This window comes from Amphibalanus amphitrite, unplaced genomic scaffold (assembly GCF_019059575.1).
Source record: "Amphibalanus amphitrite isolate SeventyFive unplaced genomic scaffold, NRLGWU_Aamphi_draft 000604F_arrow, whole genome shotgun sequence".
NCBI lineage: Eukaryota > Metazoa > Arthropoda > Thecostraca > Balanomorpha > Balanidae > Amphibalanus > Amphibalanus amphitrite.
The window spans coordinates 146,591-163,357 of record NW_024882098.1 but is presented as its reverse complement, the minus strand read 5'-3'; the positions used below and the strand labels follow the sequence as shown (position 1 = coordinate 163,357).

The window sequence follows — 16,767 nt, the reverse complement described above, 5'->3', positions numbered from 1 at the left end:
ACAATTTTCATAACCTTGACTGTCACTTCTGCGCCGGTGAGAAAAGAGTCGCTGTTACCAAATTAAATACTAACCCTGTTTGCATGCATATAGCACACAGCGCCTATTTCAGGACACATTCAGTGAAGCCATGTAAATTATTTCTTCAATGGGTTGAATGGATCCAATTTATTTTGAGCATAACAACATCATACTACATATGCAAACTGCAATGTTCCATATTGTGGAGAACATCCGTCAAGGCACCACACAAACAGGCACCAGCATCTGTCTCAAGACTACTCTTTACATTACCAGCCTGGTAGTTTCTACTACTTTTGTATGCTGGGAATTAAGGGTAACAAATTTAGAATATTCGTCTTCAAAAAATATACCTTGCAAGCATTGGAAAACGTAGAAGTTCGTTCGTGGAGGACAGTGTCTATGGAACTAGCTCATGGCCGATGTCTTGAGCACAGGACCTCCATTGACTTGATCCGAGATGGCAGTGACCGATTGGTACGATGTGCAAAAATCGAAACTGCCGCACAAATACTGCTGAATAACAAACCGGTATTTCACATATTACTGTCATGCTCCGTTGCTGGATATGATTCTACCCAAGTTCGTTCAATCACTGCACAGTGCACACTATTGCTTTGTAACCTGGTCTTATCAACAAACATTCGGGTAGATAAACACCGACTATCATCTGATGTGTATTGGTGATACGGAAAACCAAATTATCGTAAACAGAAAATGGATGTAGCATAAAAGATGGTTGCGATGAACATTTCAGATGTTCACAGGTCAGACACGCTACAGAAAAAAATGTGTTTTCTACTATCCACGAAATGTGTTGCGAGATATCCTCGTGGTAACCCAGAGCTTTACTGTTTCCACCCGGAGTCATCTGCACACTGTCGAGTGTTGCCTCCTGAGGTCTCCCTCCCCAGTCTACCAAGACCCCCTACGAGATTTTGGGCGGCGGCGGCGGCAGGCCAGGCTCGGTCAGTTTGGGCGGCGGCGGTACACCGGGCGGGGGCGGTATGGGCGGCAGGCCGGGCGGTGCCGGCGGCGGCGGAACCCCGGGCGGTGCGGGCGGGCGGCCCATGGGCAGGCCGGGCGGCGCCGGCGGTCGACTGGTCGGTACACCTGGCGGTGGCGGCGGCCCCGGAGGACGGAGGGTGCCAGGCGGCGCGGGCGGGCCGTGCGGCGGCGGCGGTCCCGGCGGCGGGATCATGGGCGGCGGCCCGGGCGGCCGCGGCATCGGGCCGCCGATACCCGGCGGCGGCGGCGGCCGGGGCGGCATCATGGGCGGCCTGGGCGGCGGCGGCGGCACCAGGTTCGGCCGCGGCGGCGGCGGGATGGTCGGCGGCGGGCCGGGCGGCCGCACCGGCTTCGGCTCCAGCTTGTAGGCGAACTGCAGGAAGAACTGCTTGGTGTCCTTGTTCCAGAGCGTCCAGAACTTCTCCTCCGACTTCTCTACCTCCCGACTGGGCACCTGGCGAATCACAGACACGGTCACTTGCGACGATTTTCAACAAAGTCTTAACACGCCAAACTGGGCAGGTTATCGCATGGAAGTCGTTACAGGTACGATGAAAAGTAACATTTTGCTGACATTCCAGTCTTCAAGTACATATATGTAGATTTAGCTTATCTCAAACTTTCCGTAATCCAAGCAATACATGACGCCGCAAAAAGTAATTAGATGAAGGAATCATCATTACAGCACGGAGCATCAATAGTTATAATCCCGTAAATGTTTTCAACGCATAAAAGTCCTCCTAAGCCAGTACAGCACTTTCAAACCTGCCTAGGCCACCGTTCTTCCACATTCGAGTCAAATCTCATTTCGCAACAAGCCATCTCTGAGCCTAAGACAAGCCACTCCGACTCGACACAGACCTTGAACGCGATGGTCTCGTAGGGCTCTGCGGCAAACAGCAGGTACTGCCACTTGCGGTCGGGCGGCTCGATCTTCTGCTCGTAGGCCGACATGAAACGGTGGCGCGGCACCACGCCATCGGCGATTTCTGAAAAGGGAGAGAACGGAGGGCGTTAGACTCAGTCAGGGGCACTAGAAGTGTCAGTCAATGACAACGGGTAGAGGGGTTGGTTAGGCTCTGCCGGGGCAGGTTGAAGAGTGACTGTTGGGAACAGATGACCTCTGCCTCGGAGGCAATATGTAGTACTTCTCGTGTTTGGTAGATAATCTCTACCGCAAAAGAGAAGCATCCCCTGACTACTGAATACTGACAGCATCTCCCGAGTAACCAATCCTCGGGTCGCCGTCAGACTGTCAGAGGAGGGATAGGCGCGTCGCTGCCGGTGACCCATGGTGTGGTGCAGGGGTCCATCCTCGGCCCGATCTTGTTCCTCTTGTTCACAAATGACCTGCCACAGCATGTACCACATGGACGACTCGTCATGTACGCTGATGACGCCCAGTTTTTAGACACCGACTCGTCAGAAAATCTGTCAGATCTTAAGTGCCGTATGGAAAACACGTTATCGGTCGCACTCACATGGTTCACTCAAAATAGGCTCAAAATTAATCCTTCTAAAACGGACTTGGTCCTTCTCAAATCAGTGCGCAAAGATATTAACTTCAACTTCACTGTACATTTTGGTAACTCCGATATTAGTCCTGTGCAGTCGGCTAAGATACTGGGCGTCACCGTTGACTCGTGTCTGTCGTGGGAGCAGCATGTGTCGATGATCGTCAAGAGATGTTACTGTGTACTGACTGGCCTCGCCAGAATGCAGAGCCGCATTCCACGCGAAACTAAACGGCTGCTTGTAGAAGCACTGATGTTTCCCCACTTACGATACTGCATGTCTGTGTGGGGGAGCTGTACGGTGACCCAGAAGCGAAGGCTTAAAAAATGTCTGAACTTTGGAGCCCGCCTTGTCACCGGCTTAGGTCGCCGTGAACATCTCACTGGCACACTTAGAGAGCTAGGGTGGGGTGGGATAGACGGGATGTTATGGGAGCACGATGTATGCACAATGTATCAGCTAATGTACGACCAGAGAGCCCCGGAAGTGATGCGCACACAGATCATGCGTCGTTCTGAAGTATCCGCCCGCGCGACCAGGGCTACAGACAGCGGTCATCTGGAGGTGCCGAAAAATCGAACCGAGTTTGCCAGGCGCTCGTTTATCGCACGAGCCGTCCGGGCGTGGAACGAGCTACCTTGCAGTATCAGACGTTCGCCTACTTATGCAGTATTTAAGAGGAGGATATATGCTGATGAACACACGTCGCTGTCTTGTTTTACCTGAGCTCTTTTAGTAAGTGTTACAAGTGATATGTGTGTATGCATTTTATTGTGTATTTGCTTTGTCATGAGCCATTTTATCGCTTCTATGTGCCTATATTACCATTGTATGACGTGGATAACTGAAAACCCATCTTGTGGATGTAATCCGAAATATATGAGTATGAGTATGAGTATGAGTATCCGGTGGTGGGACGGATATTTTACTGCACACACGAGGACCGGAGTCAAGTGTGCTCAATGGTCGTCTCTGTCGTCTCTGGGATCCTGATGAGGTATAAAGAAGTTGTAATCGGACACACCTTGCTAGGGTGTGTATCACTTATCACGATATTTTACATATAACAGCGGTTTAAGTACATATGAACACAAAAACCACACATGTTGTAACCATCCGATGTATCCACAAAACTGTCTTATATAAAGATTACATCAATGTTGACTGGATGTTAGCGTAACAAGCACGCTATTAAATGCATATGTGAGCAAAATCTCGGAAGGGGACACGGGTCTCATGCGACTGAGACCCGAGATGAGACTGATACTGGCAATGCCTAAAGTCGCTGAGGTTTTGGCGAAGGCTGAATATTCATCATTAAGTCATATTCCAATCGAATAGAAATTATGTTACACTGCAAACTGCTATCCGGTTAATAACCAATCGTTTGAAGCGAGCTGGTCCAACCAGCTCAGCTGCGATAGCTATTGCATCTCGACGACACAAATGTTTCTATTGCAATAGAAGCTACATCAGTAAAGCACGATCCCGATGCCGGTCACAAAACAAGTTTAAGCTCACTGGTCTAATGCAACCCACCGGACCGGCCCTGCAGACTGGCGCTATCAGTGCGGCTCAGAGGGAGCCCCGCCGAGTCTCCCCCAATACAACCGGCTCCTGAGGTCAGGGCAGGTGGGGCGGGGGGGGGGGACACGCAACCGGGCGGCCGATCGCGGAGAAACTATGCAAATGCACGCCGCCTGCTGTCTGCTGTGGATGCAGAGGGGGTGGCAGGAAAACAACGTTGCACGGTGCTGAGCACTGCACGCACTGGTGATGTAAAATCGCGGAGAAATTCCATCGATGCACTGTGATGGGGAACTAAGAAAACACGGCTTATATAATAAAGCAGTGATTAAAGTCGACCATTGGCAATCATCTCTCGACTCTCAAGACCAGCAAATGACCACCAAATGAACACATCAATAAAAAATATTCAGTCAGTCGTTCTGAGCTGAGCTGAGCCTGCCCAAAGACGATAATCCCCCGTAACCCACTAAAGGGTGACAAGGTCATGGGGTTAGTTACAACATCACCCGGCTGACCGGTCAAATTTACGGCCCGCCAATGGCCATGCACCGCCGCATCTCCCTCAGACGGCGGTCAGATGACACTGGCCCAGACGCTGCCACGGCGACTTTCACTGGGCGTCCTCAGCAGCGCCGACCGCCGGACATGACATCAAACGGCATCCCCGGTGCCAAAAGGTCCACCGCACAAGTGCGGTTACTTAGAGGGTGTTGCGAAATACCAGTAAGATTTGATTGACCACGAGCGAAGCTGAGCCTGACAAGAACGCGGTCAAGGAACAACTTTTCAGGCTACAGACCGGTTGTTCAGGTGCTAAATGTAAATAAATACGACCGAAAAAAATGAAGGAAATAATAAAAATATACTCATCATGTAAGAATGAACATTGAACACCGAAACATAAATGACGTCATCTAGGTAATCTCGTTATCACGCGGCAACAGCACAATCCCCTTGTTAAATTTTCGATAAATTTGATTTTCATTTTGTCGTTATTTTCCAATACACTTCATGATTTTGTAATAGTCAACTTCAAAACCAAGAAAGAACTTGAATTTGAGGACCTACACAAAATAGATCTACACTGTCCAGTGCCGATGTCATTATTTTCCAGACGTAATGAATGAACAGCGTAGGCAGGTGTGTCTGATGTGGTATCCGGACACTGTCATAAGTCACAAAAAAAGATCGTCGGCGACAGGCGAATGCCATCCCATTTCAAACGTGAGGCCGACACCCCAGTACCAGTTCCTCCTCGGGGGTCAGTAGCATGGGCCCAGCTGACGTGGCTGACCTGGCGCCCTCCTCGCCGCCGCCAACCACACCACGCCGCTAGCCGACATGCAGCTTTTTGCCGCGCCTGGAAAGCGGCTCGTCGGGCGACCGGCCGCGGCTCATCCCCTGCCGGTCCGACCGGTCACCACCGCACGGCGGCGGCGGCGGCGGCGGGCGGCCAGTCTCCCTCCCGCCGCCGCCGCCGCCGCCGCCGTCACTGCTCCACCATGGACCGTACCGTGCGCCAGCGGCGGGCCGAGGACGAGCCAGTGCCGTCGCACCGATCAATGTTCGAGGGAACCGAAAAGGACCACCAGAACGACGAATGGCTGTCGCGGCGCGGCCGAAACATGGTGCTGGTCATCCTGCTCTATGTGGTCGTGTGTACGGGCGTGTTTGTGTGGTTCCAGGTCGGACGACAGCCACCCAAGATGCTAGTGCTCTCCATCAGTGCACTGCGACATGACTATCTCTCCAAAGTGCCCTCGCGGGACGCGCCGTTCTTCACGCATTTCCTGCGCTACGGCTCGCGCGCCGAGTACCTGTCGCCCACGTTCCCGTCCGGCGGAGTCGCTTCCATGACATCCATCTACACAGGTCTGTACCCAGAGAAACACGGCGTCCTGGGTGAACACTTCATGGATCGCAAGCAGGGAGAGCTGAAGCTGAAGGGCCCGGCCGGCCACTCGGCTGACGACGCAGCCTGGTGGGGCGGCTCCCTGCCCTTCTGGAACTCTGCCGTAAAGCAGTGGCGCAAAGCGGCCCTGTTCAACGTCCCTGGAGGGTGTGTGCCGTTCGACGGATACGCGCCGCACACCTGCACAGCTCCCACAGACGACGACGCCTTCAGTGAGAACCTATCGCGCGCGCTGGACCTGCTGCTGAGCGAGGAGCACGCCTATAACCTGGCAGTGGTGCACACGAACGTGCTCCGCCGCGCCGCCGAGGAGCACGGCGCCGACTCTAAGCGTCTTCTGGACGAGCTCCTGACCCTGGACGCGCGCCTCCAGCAGATGGACCGCCAGCTGCTCGACCTTCAGATGCGTGACAACGTGAACATCATCATCGTCTCGGACGGTGGTCTCACTGATACGGAGACGGCCGAGGTGGTACACATCGACCGCTACCTGCCGCCCGAGGTCGGAGTCACCATCGCTGGCAACGGCGCCGTCTGCTACGTCTACGCCGACGAGGCGCACCACGACCTCGTCTACGGTGTCATTGGAAACGTGCCCGGAGCTAAAACCTACCGGCGCCACGAGATCCCCGAGCGGTACAGGATCAGCCACCCGGACCGCGCGCCGGATGTCCTTCTGGTGGCCGCGCCGGGCTCGTACATCGAGAACACGGCGCCGCTGACTGTGGCGGCCGCTGGAGGGTATGATGACACGGAGGGTAACGCGCCAGACATGCGTGGAGTCCTGCTGGCGCGCGGGCCAAGCTTCAAGCAGGGGGTCGTGGTACAGCCCGTCAGTGCGGTGGACGTGTATCCTCTGCTGACCGCTCTGTTGGATGTTACCTCTGAGGTACACAGCGGCTCGATGCTCCGTACCACCGACATGGTTAACTGGTGAGGACAGACCAGAGCCAGTGACGTCATAGAACCAAACGGTGACGTCACGAGCGGTAAATTAGGATGACAGGGTCGGGAGCGGACTGAGGACACAGGGCAATTGGGAAGAATGTGCGGTGGTGGAATGAGAAGTCGCGAATCGTGATTTATTTCGCCAGACTGATTGAGAAGGGTGATGAGATCTTTGAATGTCAGTGAGCCTGTGGTGAAAATGGTGCGATATCTGACCTCCTGGGATGGAAAGAGCAGAGCGAATGTATCCAGGCAGCGCACTGTGTCGCCGCTGATTCGGTGCAATGACAGATGTCCCTGTCCCGATGGCAAGCCTCCCTCGCTGTACCAGTGCAGTGACCTCTCTCACCTTCACACCCCTACCCTGCTATGCGGTACCACCTAACCCGCTCATTTCAAACAACCCTTACCATCACGCCGCGACAACCATGTCCACCGAGTGACGTGGCCGCTGTCGCTGATCCGCCGCATTGACCACGTGTAGACCCGCTGCACCATCACGGCAGATGCCGGTTCCGGCGCGGTGACGTGGCGTCGACCGCACGAATCTCGTCTCGGTCAACCCCGGGCGCGGGGGGAGGTACACAGGGGGGAGGGGCGGCCGAGGCCCGCGCAGGACCGGTTACAGTACACGGGGATTAGGAGGCGTCTTCCAAGCGCCAAAGGTGGCTTTGCCGGTCCGCGCCGGCCAGACAAAAACAGGCAGAGGGTATCTGATTCTGCTTCTTTTGAGTTCGTTAGCGCGAGTGTTTTTGCGTAAATATATGCTATCAAGATTGACGCGACGTTTCACGGGACAACGAACAGCCGGACCCGGCTGGAGACAATGACCTCTGTGCATGGAGTTCCACCAATAATGCTGTCTTACTTTTCACTGGAAAGTCCACATTCGCTACCATGCAAGACGATTTCGAAAGCAATATCCACCGAACTCACAGTAAATGAGGCTTGAAATGATTTTGCAAATGGTGTCTAATTGATCCGCTACCGTTAACTAAATCAGGCTTCATTTCAAAATGCGTTAAAGTGACGGCACACTGGGTTCGGTCGTCTCGATAACACTAGGGTTTCTCGCTAGGAACCGGCCGGTGCGAGCGACACACTGACCAGAAAAAAATAGAACCATTACTTCGGAAAAAGAACGATCTCGCGTAAAAAATATCGATTGGCTATGCACAGCACAGTGACACAATTGAATTTCACACAGATGACGGCCAAACGCATTCTCTGTTAGCGTCGTTAGTCGTTACTAATTGCCACGATTCAAAGATTGATGGAGACTTCAGCCGTCATTACCGCAGATACGTGAAGAAGTAAACGAGCACAAACAAATTTTGCATTGAGCAGCCACGGCGTGCTAAAGCTCAAGTATTTGGGATGATCGTTAACTAGTAAGAAAACGTGGTAAGATCTCATCTGACATCTTGTCGCACCCAAATGATTACGAACGCAGGAAACGCTGGTTCCCTAACGCCCGTCGCCGATCGCGACTATAAGCGAAAGCCAGCGCCACCTACACTGGTTACAACTAACTTTACGAAGGTTGCGACAAAGTTCGCTTCAGAATTCATCTGTCATCGGTCACGTTCAACACGAAAGTCGGCGTGGTTCCTTCTTAGCTCTCACCATAGTCCTGGAATGCTCGAAATGGCCAGTTTATCCTTCCTCATCAATGATCCAACAGATCAACTCAGCAATATTCTACCAGCATCAATGGTCCCCCAGGGATGTTTAGCCAAGCTCCATAACTGACCTGGGTAGTCGACCTGGAAGAGCAGACTCTGCTGGCCGCTCTCCGGCGCCCTCTGTTTGTTCACACGGTAACCGGGACGTCCGATCTTGACGAACTTCTTGATGTCCACCCGAGCCTTCTCTGGCGCCGGCTGGAAACAATGACGCAGATAATAAGCTTGAAGTCACCAAACACCCAGCGATTCATCTATCCAGTGTAGGTACTCGTAAATGTCAAGCATGATTTCTTCCTACAATCAGTGTTTTCGAGTTTTGAAAATAAGGAAAAGAAGAGGATTATGCATACATTGGATTACACACATGATCACTTAACAATCTGAAAACCAGCCACGGTTCATTCCCGTCAGCCCGGCCCTCTCACCGACCTGCTGCGGGGCCTCCCGGGCCTCCTTGGCAGCACGGCGGGCCAGGTTGGCCTGGTGCTTCTTGCCCTGAGTGTGAGCCAGGTACGAGCCCTCATTGTTGTGCAGCGTGAGACACAGTTTGCACTCGTACGATCCCAGGTGATTACGCATAAAGTAGGGGTCCTTCTGCAGGTCGATGGTCTCCAAGGCCAGCTGACGGAGGCGCTCGCGCCGGTCGCGGTTCGACTCGGACCACGAGGCCTGACCTCCTCCGCCCGTCTTGCCTCCAGCGCGGTGCTGGAAGTCCATGGCGGCGGGCTGGTGGTGTTATCACACCTGGGGAGAGGAGGGTCACAAAGGTCAGCATATTGAGATCAAAGATATGATGACAAAATGCTAACATCCACCATATTCAACATTGCTGTTTAAGCTATTGTTTTCGTTATGTCACTTTGATAATAAAAGCTGTCTGTGCTGAGTTAGCTCTACAAGCTCTGCTGCTATTTTGATGACATTAGCCAACCTGTCATACAAAGAAAAAAGTAAGATGTCATTTTTTCCAAAGGGATTATACGAAAGGACCAAATGGGTGATGAACAAATTGTAAATGAATTTATGCTCATGTTTTATGGCAACATAAAACAATGTTCAGATTACACACATGGCACAGTTTCATACTTGAGATCCCATTGAACATAACTATTGAATGATAAAATAATGTAAATGTTCCAAATTTGTTCTATAATTTTCTTCCTTTAGAAGACAGCAATATTTAAGTGCCACAATTTCCAAACATTTCCATGAAAACCAAAAGAGCTAGTAGCCACCAGAACTGAGCCATCTGGAGAAGGGCCCAAACCACTCAGGAAGGCCAGGAGCCAGTTCTGCTAGCAGTCAAGTGATAATTCACTAGTTAAGGACTGTGGTTACTGGTTATCACCAGACATGTGTGTGGATCCAGGTGATCAATCCATGATCTCAGTGGATCTCAAAGCAAATGACAAATTAAGACCTTTGATCCCATTGGATCCAATGAAGTTTCCACATGATTTAATGTGCACACATTACACAGTACGAGTTGTGATTTGTAATCACATAATGTCCTGAATCAAAGTGAATTGTAACAATTAACAAGTGCTTCTTGGATATTTCTACGTCTACAAATTAAAAAGTGAGTAAGAATCTGTAGTCTCACTAGATCACTAGACAAAAAAAAACTTTATCTATTTGCCCTACATCACCCCTGAAGTTCCCCACACCACTGGTGGATCCAGAGAAAAAAAAAATCATAAAATTTGGGGTGTGCTGTGCATTTGTGATTTCAGTTTGGGACAAAACAAATAATAATTTGCATTTTAGAATTTAGCCTGCCTTTGCACATGCAGTTTTTCACATGAAACTTCCAAGCTACAAAATTCCTCACGAAAACAGCTGTTCCAGCCCTAGGCGAAACCCAAGGAGTCCCACAGGATCCTGCGAAATGGGCATGCCAGAATGGCTAGGTATTTTTATCATGAAAAACATTACACCATGAATCCAGCAGTACCTATCCCATGAAATGGTCAATAGGTACCAAACCAGTCCCACGCACAAGGGGAAAAAGCTCAAAAAATTGAGCGCTCAAAAAATTGAGCGGGCCCCATTATGAAGGAATAGGCGAAACGATGGTATTTTACAATGCCTTTAGCGTCACACTACGGCAAATATCGTATCCAAATAAGGTATCAATGGCAAGAGAGAGCAACAAGGTTTCTTCTCGAACACTCGCCGTGATAATTTATATCGGTGTTTTTGGAAAGAAAATGCCCTAAAGACGCTCAACTTTTTGAGCGCCACTTGTCGTTCGGGACCGCGATACTCAATAAATTGAGCGCCACGACAGACGACAGTCAGCTGGCGCTCAAAAAATTGAGTGCCGGCCAGCATCTACACTCAATTTTTTTTAGCGTTCTCCGTGACGGGTGAAGCCGGTACTGGCTGCCATTTTTGATGTTATGTTCGTTGAAATACGTTAAACTGAGTTGAAACAGAAATGCAGGAAGTTGAATGCTACGTGGTACCTAAACTTTTCACAAACCCATGGCATCATGTCACATTTTCCGCTAGTAGTTTTATCGGTCGCCTTTCGGATTCGGCACACCGCAAATAATTATACAGGGCTTGAATAATCCGTATGAATACTGTATTGATATTCTCTGACTGTACTGGGAGAAGGGAATACGTGAATACAGCAAGATATCCACCCACGCTTGAATATTGGAGAATTATAGCAGGAAAAACTGTATTGCCACGGTTACAACTTACAAGGCCATCGGCCGCAAACAAACAAAAATACTATACAATGTGGGTTAGATTCACAAACATCATCAAGTGTGGAACACAGAGACGAGCAAAACAACATCACATTATCGCATGCCAGCCCGACCACATTGGAACCGGGTCCGGGTGACCTGCGACCGGAACCTGCGTCTTGCCAGCATACATCACAAATTTATAAAGTCTGATGGCCAAGAGTTGCGAACGAAAATTATAATTAAAATCTAAATCTTTTTGTATTTCAGACGTTTCGACAACACTGTGCCATCGTCAGTAATTGATATAAGATATTTCCTAAAGTCACAAATCACATTTTAAAAATAACATCAGCATTAAGAAATTACACATGGTAATGGCATTTCGGTATTTTTACATTCGATCACGGTCGTTCCTCACAAGCGTGCTCCGTTTCAGCAAGGATAATCTGGCTGTCGCTACTGCCATCGAATAAAATCCCCCTCTTGTGTTAAGTGTGTTCTTGGTCTTGATGTGTGCAGCCTCTAGTGCCCTCCTGATATTTTTGTTCATACCTTTCTCTAAAATTTCAGCCCCTTCCCACCTTGGTAAGTGCCCGGCCTCATCCACATGAACCACTATCGCATTACTTAACACGTGCCCCCTCACGTCTCTTCTGTGTTCCCCGACACGGGTACCTAGGCCCCTACCTGTCTCGCCTACATATTGTTTTTCGCAAACAGCGCACGGTATCTGATAGACTATGCTACTTTCGTGATCCTTATCTTCGTCGCGTGCACCTTTTAAAATATCGCCACTTTTGTGTCCCGCACTTATCACCGTCTTGAATCCGGCCTGTTCAAGCTGTCGTGCTACCGTATCCACCTTTTCAAAATTGGGAATGCAGAGCAATCTACTCGATTTTTCTATTCTTGCGTTTTCTCTTTCATTAGTGTTTCGTTCACGAATCTTCTGGGCCTTTTTCTTCTGAGAAATGAGAAACCCTCTTGGATATTTGAGTTGCTGAAATCTTTCAAAAATGTGCTCCAGCTCGTCCTCGAGATATTCCGGGCTGCACACTCGGTAAGCGCGCAGGAAAAATCCTATTACAATGCCCCTTTTGTACCTCTCGTTGTGTCCAGAAAAATAGTGTATGTAGTCCTCTTTGCACGATGGCTTCCGGTATACCTTGTATTTCAAATTTCGACCCTCTCTGATTATGAATGTGTCCAGAAAAGGAAGTTCACCGTTCATTTCATTTTCCACCGTAAATTGAATTTGAGCGTCTACCTGGTTGAGACTTTGCACTTTTTTCTTCAAGTTTCATCTCTTGATCACGTCATCGACATAACGTAACCATACGGTTCCTTGGCCCATGATATTTAAGAAGTGTCGTGAAATGAACGGTGAACTTCCTTTTCTGGACACATTCATAATCAGAGAGGGTCGAAATTTGAAATACAAGGTATACCGGAAGCCATCGTGCAAAGAGGACTACATACACTATTTTTCTGGACACAACGAGAGGTACAAGAGGGGCATTGTAATAGGATTTTTCCTGCGCGCTTACCGAGTGTGCAGCCCGGAATATCTCGAGGACGAGCTGGAGCACATTTTTGAAAGATTTCAGCAACTCAAATATCCAAGAGGGTTTCTCATTTCTCAGAAGAAAAAGGCCCAGAAGATTCGTGAACGAAACACTAATGAAAGAGAAAACGCAAGAATAGAAAAATCGAGTAGATTGCTCTGCATTCCCAATTTTGAAAAGGTGGATACGGTAGCACGACAGCTTGAACAGGCCGGATTCAAGACGGTGATAAGTGCGGGACACAAAAGTGGCGATATTTTAAAAGGTGCACGCGACGAAGATAAGGATCACGAAAGTAGCATAGTCTATCAGATACCGTGCGCTGTTTGCGAAAAACAATATGTAGGCGAGACAGGTAGGGGCCTAGGTACCCGTGTCGGGGAACACAGAAGAGACGTGAGGGGGCACGTGTTAAGTAATGCGATAGTGGTTCATGTGGATGAGGCCGGGCACTTACCAAGGTGGGAAGGGGCTGAAATTTTAGAGAAAGGTATGAACAAAAATATCAGGAGGGCACTAGAGGCTGCACACATCAAGACCAAGAACACACTTAACACAAGAGGGGGATTTTATTCGATGGCAGTAGCGACAGCCAGATTATCCTTGCTGAAACGGAGCACGCTTGTGAGGAACGACCGTGATCGAATGTAAAAATACCGAAATGCCATTACCATGTGTAATTTCTTAATGCTGATGTTATTTTTAAAATGTGATTTGTGACTTTAGGAAATATTTTATATCAATTACTGACGATGGCACAGTGTTGTCGAAACGTCTGAAATACAAAAAGATTTAGATTTTAATTATAATTTTCGTTCGCAACTCTTGGCCATCAGACTTTATAAACATGTCTTACAATATTGAACAGATACATCACAAAAGCAGGAGGCAGTGTCGTACTGCTTTGATCCAAAATATGCCATATAACAAATGATATAAACGACCTAAGCTCGGACTAAGCTTATCATTATCAAATCCTTAGCATGTAAAAGACGAATGGAAACATCGAGTCTCAGACCAGCAGTAGCAACGATCACAGTAGCAGCATCACAAAGAACACGCGGCATTATCAGACAGCCGTTTTGTTATCGGGCTACAGGCGGCGACGGCGTGGTTGCAGACCAGCTGCGAGGTAGCGGCGTGCGGGCAAAAGGCGCGGGCACACCTCCATGTGGCCGTGCGGACAGTGCGCGGTCGGCGTCGCATAGTGGGCGGCATCGGGCTGTCCCGGGCCGTCGAAGCCGCACAGGTTGTCGGCGCATGTGGGCGCGCGCGGTCACCACGGCCAGCTGCTCACCGCCAGCACAGACTGCGCAGCGTCGCCGCTCCGCCGGCCAGAACACGCAGACAACCCTTCTTGCAGTCGCACAACACGTCGCCAAACTCATTCACCTGCTCCACCATGTTGTTGATGTCACCGAGTCGTTCGAGTTGTGGCTCGTGCCGTCGAGCATGACCTGCCCGATCGGACACGGGTCAGCGGCTTCTGCTCCAGCGAAGTCTTCATCTTAGTGACGTCTTGCTGATCTCCACAAAGGCTGAGCAGATGACCTTACCCACAGAGACGGCCGACGTCCTCGCCAGCGACCGCTTGGTTGTGCAGACCTGCCAGATAAAGAAAAGCTGTTTGGTGATCTCAAACGATTTTTTTCTTTATGCAGTGGAACAAAACGGAAAATATGTCATACAACAGGAACTAAAAAAAAAGATGCAGCCTAGGTCGTCTAAGAAATGGGTGCAACATTGATAAAATTCTTCATTGAATGAATTCTGCAAATGCTTTTGATAAAATGTGTGGTGATTATAAGGAGACCTTTTTACTATAAAATTGCTCAGGATTCCCTATCTAGACCTGTCAAAAAATCCTGACTGCACACCAACAATGAGCATTAAATCCAAAACCTCTACCAGGTACCTAGGGATAATTAAATTCTGATTCAGGAAAATATTTCACATCATACAAATAAAAACCTTTACTATATTGAAACTGAAAATGTGATGCTGATCCAGTGACCTAAGGGTCTCAAAGTATAATAATGAATTAATCGATTATAAATTTGGTGGTGACTGCCGACTGGCGTCTGGCGGCCTAGACCTTGAGGCTTAAAAGTGGCCTTCCTTTTCCGTTGACTCCGATCCTCCAGATGGAAATGATATAAAGGATCATTTTTATCTTATTTCATATTAGCGAGCCAGTCAGCAAAGTGGCTATCCTGTTTCAGCATTCACCCACACAATAGTTGACTGTCAGTCTGTCATGCTGTCAGTGTTGTGAAGTAATGAAGGAGTTGAGTTTTGTTGATTATAAATTGTGATGTTATGTAAAGGACTGGAAAATGAATGTGAAAACTATGGAAACATATTGGCAGAGTATTGTCACTTACTATCAGGACATATGGATAGAGAATACATTCACATTAATAAGAAATGCCAAATATCAAGGTACTCAATCACTGATAGCAGTGGACTATCATATGTTTTAATGTCAATTATATGAAAGTTAAGACTGAAACTACCTTTTACCTCATCATGCCTAATGAAAAATTGTGTGAAGAAAACATTCACAGCCTCTTTGAAGCACTTAGACCACTAAAAAACAAAAATTTTCACGTAAATATGTTGTGTCTCCTTCCTTCAAAACATCATATCGGATGGCGCCACTTTCGTCGACAGTTACTTATCTGCACGCAAATCGAGGAAAACGTGAATTGATTGACGTTTACGTGTTTCCAAATTTAAAATCACAGCATATTCAAACTTTTCAGTGTACCTTTTAACATCTAAGTACAACTAAAACGATAAAAACTTACCCTCAACACAAGGACGACGACAACCACGCGACCGGAGACGTCGCGACGAAATAAACAAACGGCGCCGCCAAATGAAAAATATTCTGCGATATGGGTAATGTGAAATTGAATCGCAATCATTTTGGGTAGTATGAAAAATGCTCTTTCCAACAGAACCCTAGTAAAAAACGTGAATGGACAAAAAATAACTTTTATTTCGACATAAATATTGGCCTGTTTTTAAGTCATCCTGGTATGCCGTAAGATTTCGACCTATAAATTGGTGTTCCCCCAATCATTGAAGCTTGAGCAGTGAAAAATATGAAAGCCTAATCTGTTTTGCATCATTAGTGATTCTCCTAGGGTGTTGCCATTTCTCCCTAGGTGTTGCGAGTTGCTTTTGCAAAACGTGTTCCTGAAACGGCTCAATTTTTTTAGCCCTCAGCATTACGCCTATGGGAGCCTCTGACGTCACACGCTCAATATTTTGAGCGCTCAATAATTTGAGCTTTTCCCCCTTGTGCGTGGGACTGAAACAGCCATTTTCATGAGAAATTCCTCAGCCTGGAAATTCAACATGAAAAACAGCACATCAGGATGCAGATTTAATAGGAGGAAAATGTAACAAAAATCATGAGGATTGCTTTCAACTGCACAGCAAAAATAAAAAATAAAAGTTAAAATTGTGAGTCTTCAAGAATCACGATCAACTAGGCGCCAATTGAGCTCATACAACATTCAACGCAGCTCTTAATTCTTGCTGATTGTGAAATGAACATAACAGTATATGAGTGAAGCATAAGAAACCGATAAATTTGAAAAAAAATAAATAAAAATCAGTAACAAACCTTATAAAACGTTTTTCAACTCCCTGCGGCACACAGAAGCGGCAGAAACGACGCAACGGAATACTTCGAAGCACCCACGCCAGAAATGCAACACCGACAAAGCTACCATACAACCCAAAAAATCAGAATCCCTTCAATTATTTTCCTTCAAAGGAACAACGATCGAGTAATTTTCCCCGTGACCCCGTTCAACGGCCGATGCAAGTTTCTCGGACATTTATAAATAGGTCATCCGGTCCAA

The 16,767-nt window shown here is 48.4% G+C and overlaps 2 protein-coding genes across 2 annotated transcripts; one reads left to right on the top strand and one right to left on the bottom strand.

The window, feature by feature from the left end:
- Window positions 1-685: 685 nt before the first annotated feature.
- Window positions 686-16,575, bottom strand: LOC122394673 (splicing factor 3A subunit 2-like). Its single transcript, XM_043391704.1, has 5 exons — window positions 16,527-16,575; window positions 9,052-9,366; window positions 8,688-8,817; window positions 1,891-2,018; window positions 686-1,483 (listed from the first exon to the last, which is right to left on the bottom strand). The coding sequence occupies exons 2-5, from the start codon at window positions 9,337-9,339 to the stop codon at window positions 950-952; spliced, it is 1,080 nt and encodes a 359-aa protein (XP_043247639.1). The 5' UTR covers window positions 9,340-9,366; window positions 16,527-16,575; the 3' UTR covers window positions 686-949.
- LOC122394672 (glycerophosphocholine cholinephosphodiesterase ENPP6-like) lies at window positions 5,537-7,714 on the top strand. Its single transcript, XM_043391703.1, has one exon. The coding sequence runs from the start codon at window positions 5,577-5,579 to the stop codon at window positions 6,921-6,923; it is 1,347 nt and encodes a 448-aa protein (XP_043247638.1). The 5' UTR covers window positions 5,537-5,576; the 3' UTR covers window positions 6,924-7,714.
- Window positions 16,576-16,767: the final 192 nt, after the last annotated feature.

Bases quoted from the DNA above. Each gene is read 5' to 3' on its own strand.
- LOC122394672 (XM_043391703.1), top strand. From the start codon at position 5,577: ATGGACCGTACCGTGCGCCAGCGGCGGGCCGAGGACGAGCCAGTGCCG.
- LOC122394673 (XM_043391704.1), bottom strand. From the start codon at position 9,339: ATGGACTTCCAGCACCGCGCTGGAGGCAAGACGGGCGGAGGAGGTCAG. The intron at 8,818-9,051 runs GTCGGTGAGAGG...CATTGTTTCCAG, and splicing joins CCCGGGAGGCCCCGCAGCAG to CCGGCGCCAGAGAAGGCTCG. The intron at 1,484-1,890 runs GTCTGTGTCGAG...GTGATTCGCCAG, and splicing joins ACGAGACCATCGCGTTCAAG to GTGCCCAGTCGGGAGGTAGA.